The 16,448-nt window shown below is 39.2% G+C and overlaps 1 protein-coding gene across 1 annotated transcript in view; it reads left to right on the forward strand.

The window, feature by feature from the left end:
- Positions 1 to 16,448, forward strand: part of MMP16 (matrix metallopeptidase 16) — a 326,776-nt gene that overhangs the window by 270,884 nt on the left and 39,444 nt on the right. The window contains exon 7 of the mRNA XM_004697483.2: positions 15,922 to 16,060. Coding sequence (XP_004697540.1) covers positions 15,922 to 16,060 — 139 coding nt within the window. The remainder of the gene's footprint in view (positions 1 to 15,921; positions 16,061 to 16,448) is intronic.

Here is a 16,448-nt window from a genome sequence, read left to right on the forward strand (position 1 = left end):
AGGATTCTGGCCCTCCTCCTCCTAAGACAGGTGCGCTTGTCCTTTCACAGCCCGCAGTACTTTGAGCATTCGTCTCCAGCAGCACAATTCAAAAACAGAGATCTTGTTCTACTTTATTCAATGTCCAACTTTCACACACATAGGAAGAAAGTGAAAATACCGTGGCTTCTGTAAGGTGCATCTTATCCCCAAAGTAACAGCCTTGCTTTTCAATACTCCAAAGGAGTATTGTGTGGCAGATCGACCCAATGCAATGCATCGTTTTATCTCTTGGCTGATGTTTCCATGCGCATTGACTGTGGATTCAAGCAAGACAAAATCCTAACAATTTCAACCTTTGTACCATTGGTCACAATGTTACCGATTAGTCCGGTTGAGAGAATTTTGGCAGTAATCCATCCTGAAGGCTGCAGTTCTCAATCTTCCTCAGCCAGTGCTTCATGCCCTCCTCACTGTCAGGGAGCACCGTTGTGTCATCAGCCTGGCTCGGGTTGTTCAGAAGCCTTCCCCTAATCCTGATGCTCCATTCTTCTTCCCAGAATCCAGCAGGAAGGGCTTCGAAGGAAAATAGCAACAGAACACTTCCCTGTTTTCCTCATCAAAAGTGAACCAAACTTTGGGTACAGCATCACTGCCTGAATATTCATTCACATATAGCAATAGAAGAAAATACAGTACCTGGGATACTTACGTTTTGGGTCTCATGTAACTGTAAAAATCAATATTCTCTGTTTTATTTAATAAATAGACGTTAACAAGAAAGTGAACTGCAGCTGGCATGTGACTTCATCCTTTGGGGTCCAGATTTTTCAGTGAACCTCAATCTGAAGGGATTGCGTTTCCTTCCCTCTTGGAGAGAGACTGTGAACGTCATATAAACTTTCCATAAATTGTGAACAACACAGTCTAAAAATGTCGACCTCATTTCTCTTTGAAACACAAAGCTACATTTTACGTTAACATTGTTCACATTTTAAATCCAAGGGTATGACAGATCCCACTCCAGCACCAAAGGAAATTTAAGAATGGTGAATTTGCAGATGATTTCAAAGAACCACGTGTTAACATGTTACTTTGTCTTCTGTTGTCGTAAATCTGGGTTTTGAGCCTTTGTTTTTCTTTCAAAAACAGCGGCAATATTCAAAATGATTCAAACTTTTGAGATATGTGTTTCATCATTTCTCCAAGAAATATATCCGGTCAATCTCTGATTGATGATCTCTGAAAATCGTGCCTGTGAACTCATTGCTGATATCTGTGACGTGTAGTGAAACAGCTCATCAAAAGTTTGCTTTGAACAGGTTTTGCCTGAACATTTAGAGACCCAAAGCCAGCGTGTGTCAGCTCCCGGGAGAGATAAGAAAACTTCAAACACGGTGCTGTCTTTGCCAGATGCAGCTCTTAAGCCTCCCTCATTTAGGTCCTTCTTTGCTGTAGGTTATATTTTTACATTTTCTTTTCCAGCATTCAAGAAGAAATATAGGTAATTAGATATAAATGTTATCTTAACACTACTATACCTGCTTTATCTCTTTGTATAGACAGAAAATCTGAAAACAGTAGTTTAATACAGAAACTAATCAATGAATTAAAGACACTTGTGGTATTACAATATGTGGTATTACAATGTGGAGTGTTTTATTTGCAATCCACACGTACAAAGTATAAGTACATCTAATGATATGGTACAAACTATTTGGGTTTATTTTTTCAGACATGATGTTAGTTGCAGTATCATTTATAGTAACAGATTTAAGTAGCTTGCAAATGGGCATTTACAGCCAGAATTGTTTTTAACTGTCACAGATATTTACTAAAAATGTATAATAACATTTTCTGTTAATATATACTAGCTGATATTAATTAGTAAAGAATTCATTTATAATTTTACATTGTTATTTTTTTAATCTAAACATTCAAACACCCTACATAGAGAAAATATTTTAGAAATAATAGGCTGAATTATTTTTTCTTACATCCTGTATTTTCTGTCCTTGACTAGTCTATATTACTATTTAAACATTTTATTATGAAGATTTTCAAAAACAGAAAAGCTGAAAGAGTGAAAACATGCTTACCTAAAACCTAGATTTAATGGCTGTTATTTTTCCTTTATATACAAAAGGTGGTTTCATAAAGCCATTGTCTTTTCATTCCATTTTTCCACAATTTTTTAACACACCCCCACACCCCCACCCCCACCCCGTGTGTGTGTGTGTGTGTGTGTGTGTGTGTGTAAGTTTTATTTACTTGGTTGTTTTGAAGAATCTACACAACAAAACATTCAGCAGTTCCTAAAATCCCTTCCCACCCTCCTTTCCTGAGCTGTCCCTTCCTCCTTACTGTGAACTCAGAGCCTCTAAGCTTCTGCACGCATCTTGCCACCTGCAGTTGTCCAGCCGATCCCGCAGAGGTAACTCTTAAAAGAACATGGTTTTAACAGAGCAGCAAGATTCTGTGACCTTTAGTGGTTTGTCTGTTTTATATCACATTACATAGGAAGCATATAATTTGAGGACGCACACTATCATTGATGCAATTTGATCACTTGATTAAGGTGACAACTGTCGTATCTCTACATTATAAACGTACACTTTTAAATGATTAAATCAGTGTAAATAGACACTCATCTATGCACATGCATGCCCATAGCCCCCCATCGATGAGAATACGTAAAACGTGTGAAATCTGAATCAGGTGGATTATAGGTTATATCAGCTCCAGTTTCCTGGTTCTGCTATTGCACTGCGGATATACAGGATGTTACCGTTGGTGAGAGCTAGGGGTGATGATAAGGAATATCTGTTTATTATTTCTTAAAAATACATGAGAATCTAAAGTTACTTAAATATAAATGTGCGTGGGTTTGTGTTTAGTTTAAAAATAGCAAGTAATTTTTGCCCTACATTTTTGGCACTGGCTAGCTAGTTTATTTCTCAGTAGTCGGGAAATGATTTCAGCACCCAGTGATCATCCTGACTCCAACCGATTATTTCATTGGGAGTTGAAAAAATGGTGATTTTCCTATTTCTGCTTTTCATTTTATGGTTAACAAGCATTCTTCTTACAAGAAAAGCTTTCTTTCATCCAAGTTCTACTGAAAAGAAAACAACATAAAGGCAGCATCACCGTTCTCTTGAATTATCCATTCTTAATGTAAAGGCTTGATGGTGTAAGGGCTACTAGTTCCAATGATGATTATAAATCTCTCTCATTTTCAAAATGTAGCTTTACATATTGAATGTATTACAACCACTTATAGTCATTGTTCCTTTTTATTTTCTTTTAATTTCTCTTGGATATGACTATTAGAAGGCTTTCTCTTTCACTCCTGTCATATTTGACACCCTTTCATTAAATGATACCTTTATTAGTTACAGTGAATTGTCCCACTTTTAATTTGCTTATACCAAGACAAGGACCAGCATTGTCCAAGAAGCCCTGATTCATGTATAGGGGGATAGATGGAATGCCACGAGGGAGTACCCAAACAAAAACAGAATACTTTTTATCAAAGCTATGTATTTAATCTTTGTACAAAATAATCTTATCGCCTTCAAAGTACTCTCCATTAAACTTAATACATGTGTCAAATGTGCAAGTCCATTTTTGGAAACTTTTGCAAACTCAGCTGTTTGTATGGCTGACAGCACCTCCCTTGTTTGTTTTTTTTCTTCACCTCTTCTACATCATCAAATCGCTGTCCTTCCATGGCCCTCTCTGTTCACAGAAACAAACAGAAAGTCACACAGAGCAAGAGCAAGGTCAAGTGAGGCAGGTGTGTGGGGCAGGAAAGGCATGCTGCTTTTCACCAGCACTGGTGCACTGAGAGACTGCGCGAGCGGGTACATTGTCATGGTGACAAAACCAGTCCCCAGTCTGCCACAAACCAGAGGGTTTTTGGTGTGCACTGTTACGCACTCTTTTCAGACCCTAAATAGAAAGCTGGATTTACATTCTGAGCTGGTGGAACAAAATGCAAATGCATTAGCCCTTCACATCCCCAAAAAATAAATGTGCATCAACTTGATCTTTGATTTCCCTTGATGAGCTTTTGGGGGGCTTTTGAGGTGACAGTGGCATCTTCCACTGGCTTGATTGATGTGTGGCTTCTGGGTCATAAGAATAGCACCATGTGTCCTTGCCAGTAATGACCTTGGGGGAAAGTCCGTGTCACTTCAGAGCTGTTTGTTCAAAGCATAACATGTTTCCACTCAATGCTGTTTTTGCTCGTCACTCAGAACCCGGGCACACATTTCACAGTGACCCTTCTCATTCCCAAATTTTACATTAGATCCCACTGAGCAGAGCTTCAAGATAGTCCAGAGAGCTTCCCTATCTCTTCTTCAATGGTTTATCGTTGGCCTCGAAGCAAAAGTGGCCTCGAAGCAAAAGTGCATGTGTTTTGTTGACACTTTTATCCATTCAGGAAGTTGACAGAGGTTTGTCATAATTGACATTTCACCTTTTTTGAAATGAGAAAAACACTCATACATTTGAGCTTTTCCCAGTTTCTGTGGCATTTTTCCCGAGCAGGAAACTAAATTTCACAGCCACACATTGTTCTCTTAAATCATCCATCACAAAAAACGAGGTTCCAGGGAAAGTGCTTTTATGAAAAATTCACTGTGACCAGAGAGAACCTTCCCAGGCAACGGTGCCGCGGGGTGCACTGACTCAAGACGGTGCCGCGAGGCTCGCTTAGTGGGGCAAGTGTGTACTACCTACATAAGCTCTGCACCCAGCACCATTTTGGTTGGGGGTAGGTTCCCCCTTGTAGATAAGCTAATATCTTCATTCTTGGTGTGGAAATACAGCTGCTGGGATATTGTGACTTTGGTGTCCTTTGTGGAGCAAGAACTAGCAAGTATGTGTGTGGGCATAGATGTTTCGCATCACAAATCGTACTGACATTTTGAATTTAAATGTAATATCACTTATGATACACCTTCAAATAGCATCAACTTGTTGACGATTTAGAATCATTTCAAAATTATAGTACTAGTAATAAGTGTAATAATAAAGAAATAATGACCTATAAACCATAAATAAAGATGGCACAGGACCAGCCAATACTTTCTTCTGCTCTGTGTAGTATCACCATGAATCAGAGCCAACTCCACGGCAACTCACAGCAAAATGAAGGGTGTCACATGGTGGAACAGAGGAGCTGAAGGAAGGCATTTAATCAAAAAACAATATAATAGGATCCGATTGTGTAAAAGCTACGAAGGGAAATTAAACACTTCTGTGCCATAGTAGAACAAGGTTACCTGAGCTCAGTCAGGTGCTGGATAAAAGTGTCTGGGAAAATGACATTTTAGCTGATAGCTAATGAATCATTAGCAATTAGTCAAGTGAAAAAATGTGGGGATACATACTCAAATTAGAGCATTTGAGATGTCTGGGAGCCATAAAGAAAGCACAGAGACAGAGAGAAAGTTAATGTAACTGACATCCCAGGAGCAAAAGGCCCCTGGGATAGCCTTGGAGGCAGGGGCTCCTCCACAGGGTTAGTTCTTGTTTGTTAGTCACACCGCAGTCAACTGACACTCCTGGAGACCCCAGACAAGAGTGCCCCTTGCATTTCCTGAGCTTTGAATCTGAACCAGAAGCAGCTTGCCCGCAATTTGCTTTGTTATCCTCTGGAGGCGGTGCAAATGGCAGGCTTTAGCTTAGCCACTGAGCAGAGCAGTTGGTGGCACCCCCAGTGCTTTTAGGACGTTTGCCTGTCTTTTAGAGGTCCTGGAGCCAGCACCAGGGCCTGGTGTTGCCATCATCTCAGTGATGGTAGTTTGGTCCCCGACTGGAGCAGAGGCAGGTGCTGCTGCCTAGAATCAGAGCTTTGAGATGCTATTTGAGAAACAGGGCAGAGCACAGGCCAATGTTAGTGGCACAGACGAAAGCCATGGCTAGGTGAATTGCTGATGGCTTTGGGGACCATTCCGTCTGAGACACAAGACATCCGTAGATTAATACCCAGTTGTTGGCTGAATGAATGAGCTGATAGATCAGAATGGAGCCCCAGGGGGACAGTGGCCAAGTCCTTGGCTGCTCATGGAAAGGTCGACAGTTCCAACCCACCAGCCCCTCTGTAGAAGAAAGACCTGGGAGTCTGTTTCCATGGAGACTGGACGCTTGCCGGGCAGGGCTCCTGGGCTTGAAAGGGTCACAAGGACTCGGTGATGTTTATATATCTTTCACTTCACATAAAAGTGAAAGTAGATCAAGTTTTACCAACTGGTTAAACAAAAGTAAAGCTGAGAAAGCATCCTCTACTTAAAACAGGTCAATGGCATCCTGACCTCCATGTTCATGCAGACAGCAGGGGGGCACCTTGTCTGTAGAGTTGTCAGCAAACAAGGAGCCTGCTGGAAACCAGAATTTTGAAGGAAATAGAAGAAAGGAAAACTGTATTTTTCCTGTATGGTGTTGCTTCCTGGTGTACACTGCTTCTTGAGCTCTGTGGACTTGTTACCTCTGTAAACGTAACGGTCTATCTGGATTCCATGCTGCATAGTAAAATCAGTCCTGCTTATTTCAAATACATGTAAACAAATAAGTAAATATTTTAAAAATGCATATTGATTGAAATATGGATATTTAAATGGGAATTTTTTTCTGTAATTTTAGGCATTATTTTTCCACCCATTGGCTTTGCACATGCACCTAGTTAGAATAATATTGATATCTTATCCTCTCCCCATCCCCCATCTACACGGCAGTAGGGAAGAGGCCAGTGGCAGCAAACAAATAACAGATTCACTGGCCCACAAAGGTTGTGCTTCTTTTGTTCTTTCACGCCTAATGCCGAAGCAGAACGGACATTGCTGGGGAGGACATACAATTTATTTCATCTTCCACATTCCAAAAATATTTCTGTATCATACCTTTACAAAATGGCATGTAGGCGAACTATCTGCCTATTTAAGTCATACTTTTGTAGTCTTAAGAAACCCTGGAGGCACTGTTGCGCCTGAACTTGGAAGCTCAAAATAACTCAAATAACTCAAAATGGAGGTGCTGCCGGCTCGCTCCCACCCTAGAGGACCAAGTGGAACTGCTCCAGTGGGTGTCTGAGACTGCAACTCTTTTTTTTTTTAAACTACTTTTACTGGGGCTCTTATGTCGCTTATCACTATCCATACATTCATCCAGTGTGTCAGGCACAATTGCACATATGCTGACATCATCATTTTCAAAGCATTCTCTTCCCACTGGAGCCCCCAGTTTCAGCTCCCCATTTCTTTCCCTTTCCTCCCCCGCCTGCCCTCCCTCACGAACTCTTGATAAATTATAGGTTATTATTTTCAAATCTTACAGTGTCCTCCGTCGCCCCTCATCCACTTTTGTGTTGTTCATCCCACTGGGAGGGGGTTATAGATTGATCCTTGTGATCAATTCCCACGTTCTTCTCCCATCCTCCCTAATCCTCCTGATATCTCTACTCTCATTGTTGGCCCTGAGGGGGTTATCAATCCTGGATTCCCTGTGTTGCAGGCTCTTACCTGTAGCAGGCTGCATGTTCTAGTCTAATTTGATTTGTAAGGTAGAATTGAAGTCATGACAGTGGGGGGAAGGAAGCACTAAATGACTAAAGGAAAGTTGTGTGTTTCATCAGTGCTATACTGCACCCTGACTGGCTCATCTCTTCCCTGTGAGCCCTCTGTGAGGGGATGCCCAGTTGTCTACAGATGGGCACTGGGTCTCTACTCCATACCTCCCCACCCCCATTCACCTTGGGTATGGTTTTGTTCTGGGTCTTAGATGCCTGATACCTGATCCCATTAACACCTCATGATCACACAGGGTGGTGTGCTTCTTCCATGGGGGCTTTGTTGCTTCTCAGCTAGATGGCCACTTGTTTACCTTCAAGTCTTTAAGACCCCAGACGCTCTATCTCTTGATAGCCGGAATCTGTGATTTTTAAAGGGTGGTGAGCTTCTTCTTCCTCCACCAGAGCCGCTGGTGGTTTCTAACTACTGACCTTTTGGTTGGCAGCAGCAACTGAGCAGGAGAAAGTTGAGAGACTACTTCCATAAAGATGCCCAGCCTCTGATACCCTGTAGGGAGTGGCTATGAGTTGGAATAAACTCGATGGCAGTAGTTGGTATATTTTTGTATTCTTATGTCTCTGAGGTAGTTTTTCCTCTTTATTCTTTAAACAGAGAAATGTCTGGATCAGACTGAGGGTCATTAATTAACTTAAAATTTTGGCTTTTAAAGGATCACTTACTTTTACTTACCTCTTTTCATTTCCTTTAAAAAAACATTTATTGGAATTCTAGTATGTGTAAGGCATTGTTCTAGGATTGAGGATGTCTGATGAACAAACGACAGATATCCCAACATCATAGAGAATACATCTGGCAGAGACAGAATAAAAATAAAAATAAGTAAAACGTACAATGTATAAAATGGCGATTAATACAATGAAGGGGGAGGGGAGGGAAATGTCATGAAGACATCCCAACCATATGGACATCAATGGATTGCAGGTGCTCACTTTTAAATAGAGTGGCCAAAGTAGTTTTCCATTATAAGGAGAATTTGCACAGCACGTGAACTCTAATTTAAAATATCCTTTTTTCTAGAAATTGATCACCAGCTCCATTTCTGAAAGGACAATTTATTATGAAGGCAGTGTGCATTTACATCCTCTGTGACAGAAGGCTTTCTAAATTATTTTTTCAATCCATGCTTACCACTAAGGTGTGAAGCTGTGAATATGTTGAGCAGAGGCCTAACCTGCATGCCACTATGTGTACAAGTCAACCTATAAAGAACATTCTGCCAAAGCTGCGGTCAGTCCAAACAGTTGGGAATTTATTCATGATTCTATATTACGCTTTGATTTTTTTGTTTGAAATGAACTTGTATGTCACAAAAGAAGCCCAGCCCATGTCAACATTTTGAATTTTGCAAAATGACGCTTCGCTTTCTTTGAGGCAGAACGTCTTTGTTTGCTGTGAGAGTTGTGTGCCTCCCTTCAGAGTACAGAGAGCGTGTGTGTGTGTGTGTGTGTGTGTGTGTGTGTGTGTGTGTGTGTACGTACCAAAGAGCCTCTGGCCACTTCTTAGTAAATGGAGGGATTTCAGCCACAAATAGAGTTCAGTGGAGAGCTGAGAAAAAGTGGAGTTTTTCCACTTGATGTCTTCCCCTTAATCAATTTAGAGAATATCTGTTTGATTGTCTTATAAATAATATTGTGTGTGGTTTCGTTTTTGCTTTTTTTTTCTTAATAAAATCACGGGAGATGATTAACTCATGGTCCACCAGTTGATTCCAACTCATAGAGACCCTATAGGGCAGAGGAGAACTGCCCCTGTGCGTTTCTGAGACGGCAACTCTTTGTAAGAGCAGAAAGCCTCTTCTTCCTCCATGGTGCATTCCAACTGATGCCCTGGCTTGTAACTCACTTCGCCACCAGGCCTCCCTGTAGGAGTCGCTGCTTAGTCATTTAGTAGTTCGAAATGTATATTGCAAGATTATCATATTATTTTATTTGGAGTTTGCCATAGTTTTAACATAAGTTAAAAGCTCCTGTTGTAACCAGACAAAACTTGTTTGTGTCATTTAATTAAAATTTCAAGGTTTATACAATGGTTCATAAACACAAACAAGAAGTGCGTTGTGGTGCACAGCAGAACATTAGTATTAATTTTATATTATTGATTATTATGTTATAGATGTTTTGGTATACTGGAGATGCTTATTTTTTTCTGCATGGAAACTAAGATATTTAACTAAATGATGTTATAAAGGAACCATAATTAAATGCTGACTTATGTACGAATTTAACAAGACAGCTTCAGAACAGAACTCATTCATAACCAGGGACTGCAAATGTACAATACGAGTTCTCATGGCCAACTCAGATAGCATCGTACTTCACAAAACGAAAGAGATTAGTTGATGCACAACTGGATTCTGGTAGGCTTCCTCCCTGATCTTCTCGCCGTTGCTTCAGGGGGATTGTCAATATTTCTTTCCTAAAGAGGATTTTTTTACTCCCATCATATTCACAGGAAATAGCCTTTATTTTGTGTACCTACCTCATATTTCACTAAAAGGTGATCTCAAAAGATATTTTTGATTCAAAATTGAAATGATATCTCAGGGCAATCACCTCAGGGAGTCCGCTAGTCTTCACTGATCTACTAAGTCTAGACTGTTTAAGAACTGGAATTCTGTTCTGCAATTTTCTCCCGTCCTATCAGAGTCCATCTGTTGTGGCCCTGCTCACATTGACCCGTACGATAGCTGAGCACCGCCTAGCTCTTCTGGTTTCAGGGAAGATGGGATGAAGACTAACAGTTCCTTCTTTCAGACCTTGGTGCCCTTTGTTCTCTGTTGTTTCTGACAAGAGGCCCATAGCTGCATCTTGATGGTTGCTTTTAAGACACCGGATACTACGCCCCTCACTGGGATGCAAAAAATAACCTTTTGGTGCTAATTGACTGAGTTATTTCATGAACCTAAGGTCATAAACCTTCAAACAAAGAAAGCCATTCTCACAAGGTATTTGATTATGTCTGATAAATATTTCAAGTAACTGTGTCCTTTATGAATATCTGTACACACATATCTGTACACTGATAAATACTTTTATAAATGTGTATATAATGTACTAACTTGTACCAATCTAAACTCACTGCATCGATTTAATGCAGACTCATAGAGCACCGATAGAATAGGGTTGAACTACCCTCTGAGTTTCTGAGATGGTGACTATTCACAGGAGTAGAAAGCCTCTTTTTCTCTCTCATAGTGGCTGGTGGTTTCAAACTTCTGACCTTGAGGATCACAGGTCAACTATACCATCAGGGCTCTTTAACCTAAACACATATATGTCTAGATACCGACCTACATAATCGTACACAATATTTTTGTTATTATTGGTGCTGTTGCCAAACTACATATTTCATGTTCTGTCACACAAACATCCTTTCTTCCCTTGTTTTAATTTTTGAAGGACCAGAGAGTTGCTTATATTTTATTAATGGAAACCCTGGTCTTCATGCCCATATATTTCTTTCTGAATAAGTCTTTTCCTAAAAATAACTTTGTATTTTGGAATAGTTTAATTTATCTGCTGCCTGTGGACCCAAACACTGATTAAATATGGCTACCTAGTCTCATCAAAATTCTCCAGAGAATATTAATAAGAAGATACTATAGTGAAAACCATGCTAATATAGAGTTATGATATGAAAATTAAAAATCTTAAGAAGAAGCAATGAATGATAGACAAAATTGCGAACATACAAGAACAGAAGATAACTATTTCAGCATATTTTTAACAATCATATTTGTCAAAATTTTAAGTGCTGCTATGAACCAGATCCTCAGAAAGTCCTATAGATTTAACTCAATAATTACCCACTGGGTTAGTCCACGTTGACTAGAGAAACAAATTCATAGACACTCATATGTGTGTAATACAGAACTTTATATCAAAGAGTAAGTGTATATTAAGAAAATAGCCAAGCCCTGTCCAAATCAAGTCCATAAGTCTGATATTAGCCCATATGTCCAATACCAGTCTATTTTTTTTTTTCAGAATCATGAGATCACAGGCCAGTGGGTGGAGAGTCTTGTGGATCCAGTGGCAGTGGAAGCATCTCAGCGCTAGCGTGGGTCTTGACGTGGCTCCTCCAGCTCCATAAGTCTAGTGTAGCTCCATGTGTCTTGTCAGCAGGAAGACAAAGCAGAGAGTTTAACCCACCTCCAGGGAGGAATACAGGAATGCCTCACACTCACTGAGTTAGATGTCAGTTTACAATGCCTTAATGACCAGAAATCCAACAAAAAAATGACAGTTATTAGGGTATAGAGTAATACTATTTTATTAACTCAGCCATTAATATGGAACTTCATCCTTTACAATTCAAAGTTTAGTAGAGAAGACAACTTATAATTGCTAGGACAGCATATCATAATTCAAAGTCTACTAAAAATTCTTGGATATTTTGATGGGTTCAGTTGGCAAATATTCATATTGATCATGCTATTTTAAATCAAAGAACAGTCAGTAGGTTGTGTGTGTGTGTTTCACAGAGAGAAGAGAAAGAATAGAGGAAAAACTGGTAAATCCTAGGAAATCTGGTCAGTCTATCTAACCTATTCTTGGCCAAATTCTCGGGAAGCAACTAACAGAGTGCTTATTAATATCTAAGTTGAGTGGGGGGTCCAGCAAGAAAGCAAAACATGTCTTAAAACTTACGTACTTGGGGGATTCATGTTTGTTTCTAATAATCCCACCCACTGCCGTTGGCTTGCTTTCCTTTCATTGTGACCCTGTGCGGGGGTTTTGAGTCTCAGTAAAGCTTCATGGGAGCAGACCGCTTCAGTCATTCTCCCAATGAGCAACCGGTGGGTTTGATCTACTGACATTGCTGTTGTAGCCATTGAAGACTCCAAGGGAATCCTATATTGTTCATAATAATATAAATATGTTTCCCAAATGAAACACTTCTCTATGTACTAAAGTCGTTAAACATAATATTTTCAATAAAATGTACTGCTGGATATTAATTTATTAGACACTAATTTCCAAAATGTACCTTGTTTGTAGTTTCAAAGCTCTTTAAATAACCTCTAATTTATTTTGAAATTTTCCAATCAAAAGCAACTCAATTTCATCACACATACTTTTATAAAAAAGTATTTTGCCCATATGCCTTGAGCATTAAATATTTATGGTGAGCCTTATTTAAGCCGGGTAAATTTTTTCAGTCAGCGTCATGTGTAAGCACTTATTCTGATCCAAGTCATACATTATTTTCCCAAAGAAATAAACATGTACTTTACATATTAAATGCCCTACTGTGATGATGGAAAGAATGCAAGTTATTATGAGAGTCAGTTAACCCAGATTCATACCCATTCAAATCATATGTTTGTTCAGGATACTTTTGCTCATTAAGGTAAGCAAAATTAATTTATTGTCAAAATTTGTTATATTGCTCATATAATTTATTGTCAAAGTCATGACAGTTTTAAGAGTGAAAGAGGGCTCTATATTTATAATTATTCTAGAGTCTAGACAGTGAAGTAAGTTGACAAAGTAGGAGCTCTGATCATTCTATTTCATCCCCAGCAGACAAAGTATGGTGGTGTTGTGTATGTCAAGCATGCATAACTCCCACCTTCACCATGGCTGACATAAGTGCACAAATCCGGCAAATAATTGTTTTGTACAAGCACCATTTTACCCCTACAAAGTTGTGATAACAAAAGATGCTAAGCATTTTCACATGATATATTTACTTTTTTAATTTATATATTTGTTGAGAATGTACACAATCCAATATACAACCAATTCAACCGTTTCCACAAGTCCCATTCACTAACATTGATTATATTCTTTGAGTTGTGCCACTAGTTTTGTCCCCCTTTTCTGAGTGGTTTGTTTCCATTAACAAATTCACATCCCACTAAGATTCCTGTCTAATCTTTCAAGTGACTGGTCAGTCAGATCCTAAAGAGATAGATCTTAAAAGAGCATAAGGCTCAAGACCAAACCCAAACCAAACTCAACAGCCATCCAGTCCCTTCTAGCTCCCACTGACCCTACAGGACCTGATTGACTTGCCCCTGTGCGCTTCCCAGACTGCAGCTCTTTATAGCAGTAGCTTCATCTTTCTCCTGCTGAGAAGTGTGGTGGTTTAAAACTGCTGACCTTGAAGTTAATAGCCCAATGTGTAAACACCAGGACTCAAGACAGTCTTTGTTCCTTTTTACTAGCTTCATTTACTAAACTATTATTTGGTTGTAAGAAGACTAAAGGGGACATATTTTGTTTAAGATTTTAAAATTATCTCAGATCAATAGTTTCAGGGGTTTATCTAACCATCCTGCCTATAAGGAGTCTGGAATCTGGAGGGATCTGAAATTCTGTTTTCAATCTTTCTCCTTTTAATCAGAATTCATCTATTTAATCTATGTTCAAAATGTACCGTCATGGAAGAATGGCACTCTACACCTCTGTTATTCTCCTAGCAATGGAAGCCATTGTTGATGGAGGTTAGCCTCCTATTCCTGATTCCCCTTCTCTCTGTTGCTACAGGAAAAATCAGACAAACTGTGCCCTGGATGCCTATTATTAAACTTTTAAGACCAAAAGTACTATGCAATTAACAAAGAGGTAGACTAGAATCACCAAATATATTATTACACAAATTAACTGGCATGTTGAATGAATCTAAACCTGCAAACCATGGAACCAAATTTGAGGATGTTCTGGGGTGTGTATAAGTAAACTCAGCAGCTACTCTTTTTATTTTTCTCATAGTTGTATGTATATATGAGGGGTACCCCCAAAATGGATGTTATATGAGGGAATTATTTCATTTGGAGTTCATTCCACCAGGTCAGACTGTTAATCAAGCTTTCTATTTAGAAGTTCTGAGAAGATTGCATAACGGTGCGACCCAAAAAAAAGGCTTGATTTGTAGCAGGGGACTGTTTTTGCCACCACAACAATGCACCTGTTCACACAGCCATTCAGTGCACCAGTTTTGGGCCCCAAACAGCATGCCTCTCTTGCCCCATGCACCTGACTCACCTGACCTCACTCTGTTGGGCTTCTTTTTGTTTCTGTGAATGAAGAGGGACATGATAGGGCAGCAATCTGAAGATATAGAAGAGATGCAGAACAAAACGAGGGAGGCACTGTCAGCCCTCCAAACAGATGAGTTTGAAAAATGTTTCCAAGAACAGAATCACAGATTTGACAAATGTATTAAGTGTTAACAGAGAGTACTTTGAAGGTGATAAAGTTGTTTTATTTAAATTAAATACGTAGATTTTTTTTTAAATTCCAGGTTTTGGGGGGTATGCTCTCGTGTAAGAGTAAGTGAAAAATATTCCTACTGGTATTTTCATTCACGCATATACACAGAGGTTTATGCCCAACAAAACATATGTGAACATGTCTCTGTGATCACTGGATGGCTGCAGACAAGTTGTCTCCATAGTGAACTTTAGTCTCATTCGCATGTCTTCAACAACCAAAAGGATCCGATCCAAACAGTGGGGCCAGTGGCACCCTCGGGGTCAGTTAAATTCCAGACAGACAGCTCAACTCAGAAGGTTATAAAGCAACTATTTCTGGTGATTCCAATGGGGTTATCCAGAGAATGATCACCAAGGCTTATTTTGAAGAAATTTTAAGGAAATTGAAAACTGAATTAGTGAGAAACTAGCCAGGAAAGTTAGACTATGAAATATTTTTTCATCACAGCAGTACACATACCCTTTCTTCTAGGGTAATAAATATTTCCCTATGAGAATTTCATTAGGGCACTTTACTACACCCACCCTACAACCCCGATCTTGTCATTTCAGACTCCTTTTTACTTGTCAAACTCAAAGAACACCAAAAATTAACACAAAATATGTTCCTTGAGCATGCCAAAGCGACGTTTTGACATGATGTAACTCAGAGGCCTCAGCTAGCTTTGGGTTGGGGTTAGAGATGATAACACAGCCCAAAGACGAGTATAGATCGAGACGGAGGGTTGGTCCAGAAGCAATAATTTCGCGTTTTGGTTTTTTAGCTTAATAAAGATTTCTATGATTTCATCACAATATTTTTCAATTTACCCGTGTCTATCTATCACGCATTTTTTGCAAAATCCACTTTTTACAGGTATAAAATTTATTTACAACAGTTTCTCATTCAGCTGTGGAACCTTAATCAATGTAATATTGCCATCACTATTAACATCCTTATTGGGGAGTGTCCATTAAAAGTACTGTGATCTCTGTAGTGAAGTGTTTAGTTGGTTGTTTGGCTGTTTTAATGTAAATAAATCACATCGCCCTAAGCTCAGCTTTAAGGGGGCTGTGCCATTGCCCATGAGCTAGCACCGAGAACTCCATGTTTGCTGAGAGATGCTTTTGCTTGGTTTCCAGGACCAGTGGTTTTGGCGAGTGAGAAACAACAGGGTGATGGATGGATACCCCATGCAAATAACTTATTTCTGGAGAGGGCTGCCTCCTAGTATTGATGCAGTGTATGAAAACAGTGATGGGAATTTTGTTTTCTTTAAAGGTAAGAATGTTTCTTGTGTCTTGCTCTGTTGTATTGTGGTGAAGCCCTTGTAAGACCTATAGAAGTGAAACATTAAAACCTAATGAGTTGGTAGGTAGTTTGTGCATTTTTATAACATAGCCATACTCGTTGATTAAAAATATAATGAAATGAAATGAAAGATAATTTTCAATTTTCTAGATTCACTTTTCATATGCAAGACTTTTTAAAGATAGTATTAAAAGGCATTCTGTTTCATTTCTTATTTATATATTGTCTCTTAAATGTATTTGATTTGATTTAATCAGAGTCTGTTTATTAAGTTCCAGAAAAGTAAGCTTTTACTGGAAGAGGTCAAAGACAATTTAGAACTAGAAAATGCCTTATAAATATGAGTTATCGTGACATT

The sequence above is a fragment of the Echinops telfairi genome, unplaced genomic scaffold, assembly GCF_000313985.2.
Source record: "Echinops telfairi isolate 266 unplaced genomic scaffold, ASM31398v2 ScPeMD7_1;HRSCAF=3_0, whole genome shotgun sequence".
NCBI lineage: Eukaryota > Metazoa > Chordata > Mammalia > Afrosoricida > Tenrecidae > Echinops > Echinops telfairi.